Here is a 14,417-nt window from a genome sequence, read left to right on the forward strand (position 1 = left end):
GATTTGTCTCATATCAAAGATTTGTTCTTGCAGTCCTTTCCTAAGCACCTTGCACTGGTCTCTGGAACTACTCCTGCATTAAGGCAGTGTTGCAAAATTCTTTCCTGTTCATTTTTTTTATTGGACTACCTTCTTTTGTGGTATTTGTTTTAATTATGCATGTAGTTGCTGTTAAACCCAGAGAGGTGGTATATACATACTGGTGATTATCATAGGGGCATTGTACTGTGATTAAAAATCTTTTTCTCTGTTCATGTGAACATTCTTTTTCTTGTTTAAAAATTTTAACTTTATAATACAACTAAAGTATCTCATTTTCTGAAATTAAGATTTTATTTCCAGTTCTCCAGTGAATTAAAAGGGGCTGAGATAAAGCCATTCAGAGAAACAACACTTTTTTATTTATTTATGAGTATTATAACTTACTTCCCAGCAGTTAAAAGGAGGAAGCTTATATCCCATTACATGCAAGAAACTGTTAAAGAATATTAGTTAGGTTGCAAACTCAAGCAATCAAAAGTTAGGAAATACCAGATTTATGTATGCCCATGCAATCTTAATTCTGCCCTTTTGTGCATTGAATAAGGTCAGGGATATTGACAAAAAATAGCATGTGATCATGTGTTTAAAGACCATGTGACAGAGTGGGATATGGTTATATCGAATTATGAAGGCCATTTTCCATTTTGTGTTGAACACATCGAAAACATGCCTACAACTAGCCTGTTGAATTGCAATACAGTCAGTGACCCTGACCAGCAAAGATGCTTGACACCATATTGAAAGATTATCACTGAGAAGCCATCAAGAAGACAGTCTAAAGCCACTGGGTTTGGAGCCCACCTCAGCCCACCCTGGGCGCTGGAGGAGCTTCTGCCCCACGTGGTGTCCTCAGAAGGAGGATGAGACACTGGGGCATGTGTTCCGTCCTGGGGGAAAAGACCTGTTTGGCCCTTTCTCTCCACTCTGCCCAATGTGATTTGGAGGAGCACTTGTCCCATATGATGACTCAAAAAGAGTCATGGGACAGTGAAGCCATGTGCTTGGTCCAAAAGTGTGTGGTGGGTGAGTAATCTGTCTCTCCCCACTACATTTACTCTGGCAGCTGACAAATGTTTTCATTGCATTCTTTGCTGCTGATGCCACTTTGATGGCAGCATTAGCCGGCCCTCCCTGCCAGAATGATCTATGATTTTGGCAGTGTGCCAAAATTTTCCTGAGGAAGGCAGGTTAGAATAAGGAAATGGTGACTTTTAACACTTTGCATTCAGATGTAGTTACATTTTAATTTCATATGACAAAGGATCTTCTGAGGGGATTCTCTCTACAGAGTATCAAAAGCCTGCTGCAGATGATGGAGGTATTCCTCAGGAGGTTGCAAGAATCCTTTATAATGGAAAGTTTTAGACAACCTAAATATAAGGGTCACTACCAACTCCCCCTATATTATTCATCTGTCAATCATTCCCCTATAATATGCTTCCCTTGAGTTTGATGGTGAAGTTTTAACAAAGAAATCATGGGAGATCCTGTGATTTCAGTGCAACAGCACATCACTGCTCAGACTAATTCAGTCAGTGGCCTAGTGAAAGTCTCTTTGCTTTGTTTTTTGCTCTTTGCAGAACTCAGTTGAAAATGTCAAAACTTAGGGGAGTAAGGGCATGCCAGATTTGTTCCTTACGACTTCCAAAGTCAAAAATAAGTCTCTCTGAAAGCAGAAGACACATCCAATTAAATTTTGAAACCAGCAGTTGACATCCTGAAAATACAAGAAACAATTGGTTGAAAAGTTGAATTTTCCCAACATTTTGTAAAAGGATAAGGCCTCAAATTCTGATATTTTATTTGTGTATCTAACAGACATAATGTATCTTTCAAAAAAGATACTCGTGGCACACAATTTTATCCTTTCAGTAATGATTTAAAGAAGCATGGTTATGGTTAAAGCAGAGGATGGAGATCTCAAGATCTTATTTCTGTTCCCACCACTTCTGCAGACTTCTTGTGAGATGTTGAGAAAGTTATTTAACCTCTCTGCATCTCAATTGCCTGATCTATGCAGTGAAGATATCTATGAGCAACATAGGGGTTCTTCTATTCTTGATTTATAAAGTGCTTTGAGATCCTTGAATAGAAGTCTCTATGGAAATACAAAATGTTCTTGCATTATTTTCACTCCATATCTTTAGCATTATTAAGTATTGTTGGTCATTTGATAGTTTAAAAATATAACTTTAAAGTATGCCTACCTTTTCCTCTTACAAATATAAATTACTTATAAACATAATGCAATCAGATATTAGCATTTCATCTTCCCTGATGCAGTGTTGTGTATGGGCGGGTGGGTTCTATTATTTTTTCGCTGGTTAAGTCTACATCCATTCAGTGATTGTCTAATTCAAGAAGTTCTGAGAGTGGAGTATGAAAGAGTGCCTTTGATTTCAGCTGAACAGAGATCAGCTTTTGCAGGACAATGTGATATCTCTGATGTTAGCAATCTAAATGATTTTTATTGATGATGACAGATGGCTCTGTGATAATGTGCTCTGAGTCACGCATAATGTGTTCAGAATAAGTCTTCTGGAAGGCTGTACATCTGTCTTGAGATATTTTGCTAAAATATTTAAATCAAGGTCATTGTTTATATTTGATTTTAAACAGCCTTTAGCTTGTAGTCTGCATTTTTATACATTTAGAGATCAAACTGTTTGCAACTTCAAGGCTACAAATGGAAAGGTATAATAGGTAGCAGGTGTTAGAAAAGGCAATTATGTGTTAGCTGTTTTGCTCAATTTCCAAAACTGTCTAAGACTATCCATTGGAAATACTTTGTAGCCTAGTTTTATCTCTGAAGCATGATGAATTCTTAAATCTAAAGGGAATATGCATTTTTCTCTAATGAATAGAATATTTAAGCCTATTTGGTTTAATATAACAGAGCCTAGGAAAATGGTATTGAAAAGAAAGGTAGAAGAGGAAAATTTCAAGAACAAACACAGGCCTTTGGTTTTATAGTGGATATTCTTTATGCATTTTCTTGAAAAGCTTTTTTAACATTCCAATAAGAATGCTAGAGTTTTGGGATGTATTTTCTTTCAAGTTCTCCTAAACACTTTATTTTGATCTTTTTCTACGATATGATTCTCTTTAGTATGGGACAACAAACTGATTATTTGGTATCAAAAGCTGAATCTTAAAAGAATAGGTATCCTTTTTTTGAGCCCACAAAACTGAAGAACAAAAAAGCAGTTGTGCCAAGGGTATGTTGAATTGAATTTGAGAGACATGAAAAAATAGCAAAATTTCAATATATCCTAAATTTAATTCATGTCCCTCTCCCCACCAGCAATACATACAGTGCTTGACTTGAGAAAAATGAAATGTCTGGTATACCCACACAGAAAAATTGTCTGCTGTTCATTTCTGTTCCCCCTCTTCAGCCAAGACAATACAATAAAATATAGGAACAGTCATACATAACAGAATTTTTAACCTTACTTATGTTACTTGCTTTTTTCTTTTAAATTATTTCTGTATTTTACTCTCATTAATTTTTCTTCTTTTCCTCTGTCTTGTCCCCTTTTTCTCAGACCTGCCATTTGCCCTCCCAGCATCTCCAGATTAACCCCTCTTCTTTCTGTTCCCTTTCCCACACAATCTTTCTGTCCTACCCATTGTCAGGCTCCCTCACCACCACAAATGATCTTGTTCTCCTTCTTTTTACTTGTCTTCCCTTCCCCTAGTCTCTCTGTACTCCTCTCCCCCCCCCCCCGCCCAACAATCTCAATATCTTCTTCTCCTGTACTTGTTACTCCTGAGGGAATTCTGTGCCAAAAAATAAAAAATTATGTGCACAATATTTTAAAAATTTTGCACATTTTATTTGTCAATAAATAAATATGGAGGCTCCAGCATGGCAGGGGGGAACACACAGGCTGTACCGAGGTGGAAAATCAGTCTGCAGCTCCCTCAGCAGTGAGGCTGCGCCCTGACACATCGCAACGTGTGCTCAGGTAGGCTCAGCCCAGCAGGGTCCAAGTGTGGAGAGGCTTAGTGTGTGTGTGTGGCGGGGGGAATCCAGATGGGGATGACTGGGTTCTATGTGGGGCAATCTGGGTGCAGGCAGCTCAGTGGGGGGCCTGGGTGCGGAGGAGATCTGGACACTTTGAGCTCTCTCCTTTGTACAGAAAACAAGCTGGTGGCCATGCAGGGCGGCTAGCACACATAGAAGGGAAAGACAACTAGGAGTCAGAAGGTGGTGTCCAACTGCAGAGTCAGTGAGCCCAAGAGGCCACCCCCCCTCATCCAGCATGGGAAAAGCTGTTCTGTACCACTTCCTCTGCTCCTCGCCTGGGCCCAGCTTGTGGGAAGATGGGCCAAGCGAGCCGGAAACATGCCAGGTGGGAGGCGCAGCATGGGAATGATTGGGGCCCCTTTGGCCCCAGTGTAACCCACGCACCTCCTGGGTGTGGTGTTCTGTCCCATCTCGTGGCACTGATACCACTTAGAGAGAGATTAATGAGTCTGCTCTACAGCCTTAACTAAGGGCCATATGGCTTTTAGATCATGCAGTAGAGTCTCATGCACTTAGCTCCAGAGGTCCCAGATTTGAACCTGCCTGGCGACGACTGGGGTCTGTTGGTGTTACTCCAGCAGGCCAAGCAGAGCAAGCCCTAGGCAGCTCAGCACTCATAGAAATTGTGGGTGGCAAGGGCATGTGACCCCACATGCCCCCCCTTTCCTCAGGGGGGGTGATGTCCCCTCTGCCCCCCCCCAAGTTCACCCATGGATGTCCTCAGCTCTCACCCCACCCTCCTCAATTACTTACCTTTCTTCCAGGTGCTCCAAGTACCAGAAATGATGTACCTGCACAGCTAGGGAGGGGCACATGACGGCTCTTGCAGCTTCCTTTTGCTTCCCGGTCAGAAAATACTTTTTCTGAAGGGCAGCAAAGAAATATGCAGGGGACGTGAATTCTGTGGGTGCGTTGTGGCGCAGAATTCCCCCAGAAGTAACTTGTCTATACCCTTCCCCACAACTCTCCTTCTGTACTTCATTTGCTTTCTTCTCTCCCTTCCTCCCTTGAGTGCAGATTCTTAGACTGGTGCCAGCTTTTTATCCTGTTGTCCATATTCCTTGGCAGATCTAAACTCAGACCATAGATTCATCAGGCGACTCTGGTTTGCTATCTTCTTCTATCTAGCTTCTTGAACAGGCTCCAAGAAAACAGATTCTTCTCTTCTTCATCAACTGGGGTGTGGGAATTTTATTTCAGATTTGGAATGTGGGGTCTCTTATTTAGGCCTTCAGGTTTTCTACTGCTATGCATGGCCAAAGGCCTTTTCTGTTATTTTCATTGAGGCCAAAGTTTATTCTTACTTGGACTCTTGAATTAGTTTAAAGTTTATACAAAAGTAAGAACATCACAGGGAGTTTACAGCAAGGTCATCATTGGTGGTTTGATGTGTTAGTAAAATGTGGTAATTTGGCTTCCAAATGCATCATGGCACAATTCCAGTGGTGAATAGGTCTCATTTCCAAAGCAAGGAGAAAAAGGCAATAGTTCAGAACAACATTATTGAACTTTACCAAGCTTTCTTTAAGATAAAATTTATATTTACATGATTCTGTGCAGTTTGAATTTAGCAGCCAGCTATCGTACTCACTGTTCGTTTCATGGGAATAAATTTGAAGTGTACTTCATACAAACTCATTTTATTGATACTGTAAAGTTAACGAAAACCTTAAGTGCTCTCTTTTGCCTTTCACATTATGGTTCTTTCCCTCGAAATGTTAAAAGTATGTTGGTAACTTTTAAATAGCTACATATTATACTACTAATGGGTAACTATGCATTCATTACTTGAACAATTTAATAAATGCTTAAAAAGCAATCACATGTGGCATTTGTTTTATTTATACTAAAGCAGAGACTGGCTGTAATCCTTTACTAGCAAGAAGTAGAACAAAAATATTGTGTCTATAATTAATCTAAAAAGCTTTGATTTTATTTATTTTAATTTCTTGATGTCAGCTGACATCTTTTTTAAAATTATTGTTGTTCTTCGAGTGCTTGCTCATGTCCATTCCAGTGTAGGTGTGTACGTGCTGCATGCACTGCCACCGAAAAGCTTTTCCCTCAGTGATATCCTTCGAGTTGGCTCTGGTGCTTCCTGGAGATGCACCCTCATAGTGCTGATGCACCGCCCTGTCAGTTCCTTCTTATCGCCTGTGACAGTCGCTGGAACTTCTGTTCATCCATGCACTTGCACAAGTACTCTCCCCAGTGCACTTTGTCTCTTTTTTCCTGTATATAGCTCATAAAACAGTAGTTAGGATAGTTTTACTGTTAGTTAGTAGTAATAGAGTAGGACCTCACTTCTCAGGGCATGCCTCGGTCTCTGGGGTTTAAGCCATGTGTGGCTTGCCATAAACCTATTCCAATTAATTACCCCCACTCTGCTTGCTCTAAGTGTTTAGGGGAATTTTTACCTGCGGGACCGCTGTAGGATTTGTAAGGGGTTCAAACCAATGAGACTCAAATTCTTCCTCATGGAGGCAGCTCTTCATTCCCCCTCGGAGCCAAGTCATGTCTCAGCACTTAGTACCTCCACCTCGTTGAGAACCATGTCGGCTTCTCTGAGAGACAGACAGCATAGCCTGGCCTCTCCGGCAATGAGAAAGGACTCTTTGTCTGTTTCCCAGGATTCAGCACCGCCAGGGATCTCCAGTGCAGAGGAGCTCTATCCCTCATGGGGATACTCGGCACCAATCTCAGTCACCAGTGCCACGCAAGAAATAATGAAAAATGGACAGTGGACACTTCCCAACTCCAAAGCCCACCCATCACAAGGAGGCTGGCAGAGTGAGATCCGTGTCAGGCCACTCACGCTCAATGGCTGCCAGTCTGGTACCATTGACTCCAGCTTAGCGAGGGGAACTGCTGAGTCTGGTAACATTGGACTCTCCTCGGAGGAAGAGCTATTGGAGTGCAGTGCTGGTGCTTCCATCTATTCCAGAGGCTTTTGAGGCAGCAAAAGACCTGTTCTCCCTCCCAGTACCACCTTCCCCCCCACCAAGTGGGAACAGGAACCAGAAATGAGAACATTTATGGCATCAAGACCACAGGTAATGGCAAAGGGAAAACCGGAGATGAATTTGCAGCACTGGTCACTCCCCTCCTGGCACCACTCTGGTACCATCAGACACATCTCCCCTGTGGTGACTGGGGAGTGACTCCTCACCATTGGACTCCGAACCAGGGTCCTACAGCTCCCGCAGGAACCAGCACAGGTCTGACTGCCAGCACCCAATAGCTGATATGAGCTAAGGGTTTCTACCAACGGCCTGGCCTGCACAGTGGCAGGTGCCTATGCAATGGCCTTTTTGGATCCTCTGGGCTTTTAATCAGACCCAAGGGCCTCAGTCAAGGAAGTCGTATTCTATTGCGTCAGAGAGTAGAGCTCCCCCACCTCTTCCCTCTATGTAGGAGCTAGGTCCCAGCACCCAGCCCATTACCGAACTTCAGGACCTGGTATCACAGGATTCTTCACGTGTTGAAGGAAGGAACAGAGTCCAGTAGCAGTCCTAGCATCCTCCTCCTCCTCCCCAGATGAGGCAGTAGCAGGAACTTCATTTGCACTCACTCAAGATGACCATAGGGCACACCAGGAGCTTCTAAGGAGGACAGCCCAGAACCTGGGAATCCAGGTGGGGGACATCTCAGAAGCCTCCCATGCCCTGGTGGACATCTTGGCCCCTTCAGGCCCATCACGAGTGGCTTTGCCCCTGAACAGTTCCATCCTGGAACTCATTAAGGCCCTGTGGCAGACTCTAGACACCTTGCAACCCATGGCAAAGAGGGTGGAGAGAAAGTATTCAACCCCCAAAAAGGGGATTGAATATCTGTACACCCATCCTCCCCTAATGTCACTAGTGGTATCAACAGCGAATGACTGAGAGAGGTAGGGGGAACAAGAGTCCACCTCCAAGACCAAGGATGCTAGGAAGCTGGATCTTTTTTTTTGGCAGAAAGATCTACTCCACGGGGGGACTACAGCTTCGAATTGCCAACCAGCAGGCGGTCCTGAGCCTCTCTAACTTTAACACCTGGGGGCACTGACTAAATGTAAGGAGTTGCTGCCACAGGAATCTAGGACTGAGTTCTCTGCTCTAGTCGAGGAGGGCAGAGCAGTGGAGAAAGCATCCCTGCAAGCAGCAGATTTATCTGCACAAACCGTGACCTTAGCAGTGGCTATGAGGAGAAGCTTGTGGCTGCAGGCCTCGAGCCTTCCATATGAAGTGCAGCAAACAATTCAGGACCTTCCTTTCAATGGTATGTCTCACTTTTCAGAGCAGACCAACTCTAATCTCCACAGCTTAAAAGATTCAAGGTCCACCTTAAAGTCAGTAGGCCTACTCACACTGGCCCCGTTGAGGAAGTACTTTAAGCCCCAGCCTTAGCCTTGTTTCTACAAACCCCAGTCCAGGTAGTATTATAATAGGAGGTGGGGTAGGATCTACAAAAGGAGGCCTCCTCCCCAGCTCTCGTCAGCCCATGGCTTGCTCACAGATGCATTCCTTCTCCCATAAAAGGACCATCTCTTCTATGCATTCCCTCCCATTCCACTCATAGACAAGTATCTGCTGATGATCAGAAAGGAGGGAATGAGCCTGATCCTGATCCTGATAGCCTTGGCCTGGCCATGTAAACACTGGTTCACACTCTTCTGGACCTCTCGGTGGAAACACCAAACACCCTACTTCTGTTTCTGGATCTCATCTCCCAGGATCATGGATGCCTACATCATCCAAACCTTGAGTCACTCCATCTCACGGCCTGAAAGCCATGGCTGAACCCCTTAGAGCTAGCATGCTCAGGTCCAGTTCAAGAAGTTCTTCGAGGGAGCAGAAATCCATCCACTAGGGCCATGTACCTGGCAAAATGGAAGAAATTCTCAATTTGGTCAGCAAAGAAAAGGGTCTCACCCACCAGAGCATCAGTGTAGTGTATTCTGGACTATTCGCTACACCTAAAGCAGCAAGGGCTATCAGTGTCATTGATTAGAGTACACCTGGCAGCAATTTCAGCATTCCACACAGGGGTAAATGGCAGGTCAATTTTTGCTAACTCGCTCTGTAGCTACTTCCTTAAGGAGCTGGACAGACTGTACCCCAGCCTGGGACCCTCACCCAACCTTTCTCCCAAAGGTGGTGTCGCATTTCCACAATAACCAGGACATCTTTCTTCCTATCTTCTACCCAAAGCTGCACGTAGATAGCTAGAAACAGAGGCTATATTTGCTAGACGTCAGGTAAGCATTGGCCTTCTACATAGAAAGGACTAAATCATTTCAGAAAACTTGTCATTGAACTCCAATCCCACCTCCTACATCTGCTTGGGAGCCACTATGTTGGAATGGACATGAGCAAGCACTAGAAGAAGAAAAAACTGTTTCTAACCTTCCATAATGGTTGTTCTTTGAGATGTGTTGCACCAGAGCTGTTCCGACAGATACCACTGAGGGAAAAACTTTCCGGTGGCGGTGCCCACAGCATGTGCACACCCATATTTAAATTGACATGAGTAACACATCTCAAAGAACAACAGTTACAGAACGTTAGTAACCATTTTTTATTAATTGTAGAGCTGAAAAAGCTATCAAGGAATTTTAATGATGCAACTAAACAAAAAACATCTGTCATGTTCTGTTAATTATGTTCAGAATAAAGTAGAAAAGGGTTTTGACCTCTACTGGCCTTCTGGATTTTTAAAGTAATTTTTTCAATTTCTTCATGTTTTCTTGAACAAAAACTGATGTGATAATTGGTGTTTACTGCTGTTCCTACAGCTACATCATCTTCAGCTGTCATGTTATCCAATTTCATATGTTAAACAGTCAGCTCTGAACCCAGTATTTAAACAGAAATTCTCTAGGAGTATGTCTACACTAGGAAAAAGTATGGTTGTTATAATGAAATAGTGAATACATGATAGCTCATATTCTAAAAATCCTAGCACAGAGCAGGCAAGTTATACTTTTATTTTTATTAGCTGATCAAAATGAATCTTAAAGGGGAGTTTAGGGAAAATTATAACTTGTCCTGTCTATACTAAGATTTATGTTAATTATCATATATTAGCTATCATGTTGTAAAAACATACCTTTTTCCTAGTGTAGGCCTTTTTCCTAAGGTAATTATTCCTAAACTTTTTCCTGCCATGATTCCCAAATTAATCAACATTTTTCCCTCCTGGCACCCCACATCTCAGAGTCCCTTGTTTCAGTTCAAGTGGAAATTCAAAAGTTTCCTGAAAAGATTGGCGCTACCCTGTTTTTGTGACTACTTGATGTGGTCAGACTTATCTTTGGACTCACCCGCCTGCTAACAGGGAATGGAAGGTTCCACTGACTTCTTCCCACCCCCATCTTCCTTGCACTCACTCTCCTGGTATGAGAAGCGACTGCTAAGAGGGGCGTTTTCCACTCTTTAGGGTACTGCAGTTGTTCCAATGACACTCCCCCTCCCCCTCGTGCAGGGAGCATTCATAAGTACTTAGGCAATATGTCCATTGAGTCCTTAATTGTCCAGTGTACTTGGGGCAACAAAGCACCTTTGAGTTTTACGCCACAACTGGATTATTATTATTTTTTATATAATACTAATTATTATTATTATACAGGAAAATATGGTCAGTGATAGTAGATTGTGTTCTCTCTAAATCAAGACTGAACCATAATTATGGGTCACTGGCATTGTCTTTCAAGTAACGAGCAAAACTGAAATTCTGATGTCTGTCCTCACAGATGGTGTTCAAGACTGTTGTTTTTAATCCACGTAAATTCCAACACAAGGAATTACATTTTCTTCTTCGAGTTGTGTCCCTATGGGTGCTTCACTGCAGGTGTGCTTGTGTCCCTGCGCTGCTGATTGGAGACCTTCAGTAACAGTGTCAGGCCTGCACATGCGCTCTCTTTCCTTGTGCTTTACCACAAGGCTAGCAAACCTTCTCAACCGCCCCTGGCTAGAGACAGAGCTATTCAAAGACTGTTATAACCTTACTTTCATTTTACATTTCTATAGCTAGTGAATCTCCAAGTACTTAGTTGTAAATGTAGGGTTTTTTCTCTCCATATTTTCTTCCTTAAAAAAAAATAAAAAGACTTTATTTCCCCCCCTGCTATTTTCTTGTTGGGGACCCTTCCCACAACAGAGTATGCCTGGTTCTCCAGACTTCAAGAAGTACGTCTCCTGCAAAGAGGCTATCCCTGTTGCAGACAATCACTTCTCCCAGTGCATACACTGACTCAGGGAAGGCCACATTCCACAGAAGTGTAGTCTCTGCTAGACTCCTTCCTAGTGTGGGCCTAATCCTTTCCCCTGGTACAGTCCTTGTTAGTTCCAGCTCGGGTGGTAACTAGGGGATTTATCATGACTGACCACCCCCTTTGTTCTGTTCTACCCCTACCCCTAACCCTTTTATAGCTTTGGCACAAGGCAGGAATCTTGTCTCTCCCGGTCCCCACCCCTCCTTCTCAATGAAAAAGCACCAGGTTTAAGATGGATTCCAGTATCATGTGACATGGTTACATATCACTGTAAGACTTCATTCTTCCAGGGCTGACCTGCACATACCCAGAGAGGTTTGCAAGTAAACAGAGCCATTTACAACCAATTGTCTTGTCAATGGGAGCCATCAAGGTTCTAAACCACCATTATTGGCCCACACTTTGCATAATTACAATAGCACTTCAGAGAATCACAGAATCATAGAATATCAGGTTTGGAAGGGACTTCAGGAGGTCATCTAGTCCAACCCCTTGCTCAAAGAGTTATACTTCATATTTCTAGCTTCAGATACAAGAATGATACATACATACAAGTAGGATGTACACAGTCAGTAGATTATAAGCTTTGTAAAGAGACCTTTTGCATAAAGCATATTCCAGATGCATCATATTTATACTCATAAGCATAGTTCAATAAAACATATGTAGTGCAGTGTCACAGAAATGAATATCAGATGGAACTTCCGCACTCTAATAGTGGACATGGGCCATATGGGTGTAACATTGGGTTTGGGGGAGTGTGCTTCAGCTTGCAGTAATTCATAGAACATAGTTACTAAAGGGAAAAGCCTGGGAATGGTCTGGAAAGAAAATAGTTTAACTTTGAGAAATATGCACCCAGGCCTGGTTCTCAGTACAAGATATAGACTATGAATGCTTATGGCAGAGATGAAGTCATAATATGTTTGGGATGTGAAAAATAGAGGTTTAAGTCCCTTAAATCTAATAAGACCCAATGAAAATTAAGAAAGCACGTAGTCTGTGTTCTTTGTTTCTCTTAAACATTTCATATCATCAACCTCCAGTCAATATTGAATGTCTTATAAATATAATTGGGGTTAAATTTCATAAGTAAAGTAATGACTCAGTAAATTTAATTTCTGTGGTTTTTGTTTTATTTTTAGTCTGAACCTGAGGGTTTTTCCCATTTTCACTTGTACGTCTGTGCTGCCTTCCTTGTCAGGTGGAGGAAAGAGATACTGGAAGAAAAAGACTTTCAAGTAAGTAAATACATTTTTATTCAACGCTGCAGGTATCTAGGGATATATTTTTCCCAGCAGGACATTATTTATTAAATTTTTATTTACAGGATTACTCGTCTATGAATTTGACAACGCAACAACAGTTGCACTAAAATTGACAATGTTTGACTCTTTGTAAGTGTCAGCTCTTGTACCTGAAGTGATTGACTGTAAACAGCAGCAGATAGTGGGGTGCAGTATATGGGGGGATGTACACTTTCAAGAAAGTGTTACTTAAACTGAGATAATCACTGAGGCAAAGATTTCAGGAAACATTGAAATTCCAAAACTTTCCTTATTATACAGTGAGATTTTCTGAAAAAGTAAGTGGCTGAGGGTAAATTGATATATATGTTTTATCTTAAAATGTGGTGGTCATGTTGCCTATTTATTATCATTAACATTTGTATAGCATCAGTGATGTGCATGGCACTTCTACATAGATAATAAAGACATAGACCCATTAAGACACAATTCCACATCTTTGAAAACCAGACTGTTTACTCCAGTGCCTAAATATGATATAGGCGACTTATTTTGGGTGCCCACATTTGAAAACTTTAGCCAGTTTTTGTCCAAAAGAGCTTACAATCTAAATTGTGCCTAAAAAAGACGGGAAATGATGTTGGGTATGGACCAGAGAAGAGGGAGTACACAGAATACAGTTATAGGACTGCTTTGTTAGTACAATTCATGTTACATTAGGTTCTTCTTTTTAGAGATTATTCAAATTGCTAGCACACGAGAATGAGTTATATTGCTGGAATGATTCTGAAATAAGGTGGATAGTCAGGGAATGGATTGCAAGATGCAGAGATTAGTGAGGACTTTGTAGTTGTTTGCAATGGGATTTACACCAGTGTAGATGAGGAAGAATTTGGCTGTTTTTTAAGATCCCCTGTATTGTAGAACTTAGATTGTTTACTTCTCACAAAAATAGTAGTTTGATTTTTATGATGATATTACTTTTCTCTAAATAACTACATATGGAATAGCTAGGAAGATGTAAAAGGTTGAAATATACTGCCCCCTTGCAAGCCATGCCTGGGAGCCCTGGCCATTCTAATGGAGCACTTCCCCGGCTGCTTGGGTCCAAAGACCCCAGTCTCTTGCTGGCTGAACTCTGCTCTGCTAATTAATGTCCCACACACATGAACACTGTATGCTGCCCCCAGAAAACATGTACTAAACAATCAATCAATGCTGCCTTTCCCCACAAAATGAATTGATTTATGAATGAATTGAGGCAGTTTTAATTAATGTTGGTCTGACTTCCTAACCACAATTAAAACACTTAATGCTGCCTCCCCAACAGTAAATTAACTCTGAGTAGCTCCCCGTGAATAGCTTCATTCATACTGCCTCCTAACATGCTACCAGGCTACTTCAATTTATGCTGTTTCCCAAACAATACCTTAATGCTGGACACCTCTCCCTCCCAACTATATGTTAGCACTGGGCCCCATCCCATCCACTAAATCCATTTATGCTGTTTCCTGCTCCCAGAGCCTCTAGCGTTTTCCTCATCTCCTACACACACTCGGTAGATAAGACACATATGTAAATGGAAAATATGGGGTGAAATATTGTAGTCTTTTTTTCTTCTGCATGTCTACATTTGATCTTCAAGGTAAGATAGTTTTTGTAATTTAGTTTCCATTGATGTCATTAAAATCTGTGTAAATACGTAATTCAGAAAAGTTTTAAAACACCTATTATTAATGAGACAGATCTGAGTGATTCACCACATATATATGCAGTTACGAACTCTTGGGGATGAATATGATTTAATCTGTCATATTTTAAGATATTATGAGTTATATGT

General features: G+C 41.8%; 1 protein-coding gene across 5 annotated transcripts in view; it reads left to right on the forward strand.

Moving 5' to 3' along the window:
* Positions 1-14,417, forward strand: part of TBC1D22A (TBC1 domain family member 22A) — a 409,891-nt gene that overhangs the window by 306,661 nt on the left and 88,813 nt on the right. For all 5 annotated transcript variants that reach the window (XM_044995243.1, XM_044995223.1, XM_044995230.1 and 2 more), the window contains exon 12: positions 12,476-12,571. In XM_044995243.1, the coding sequence (XP_044851178.1) occupies positions 12,476-12,571 (96 nt within the window). The remainder of the gene's footprint in view (positions 1-12,475; positions 12,572-14,417) is intronic.

The sequence above is a fragment of the Mauremys mutica genome, chromosome 1 (assembly GCF_020497125.1).
Source record: "Mauremys mutica isolate MM-2020 ecotype Southern chromosome 1, ASM2049712v1, whole genome shotgun sequence".
Classification (NCBI taxonomy): domain Eukaryota; kingdom Metazoa; phylum Chordata; order Testudines; family Geoemydidae; genus Mauremys; species Mauremys mutica.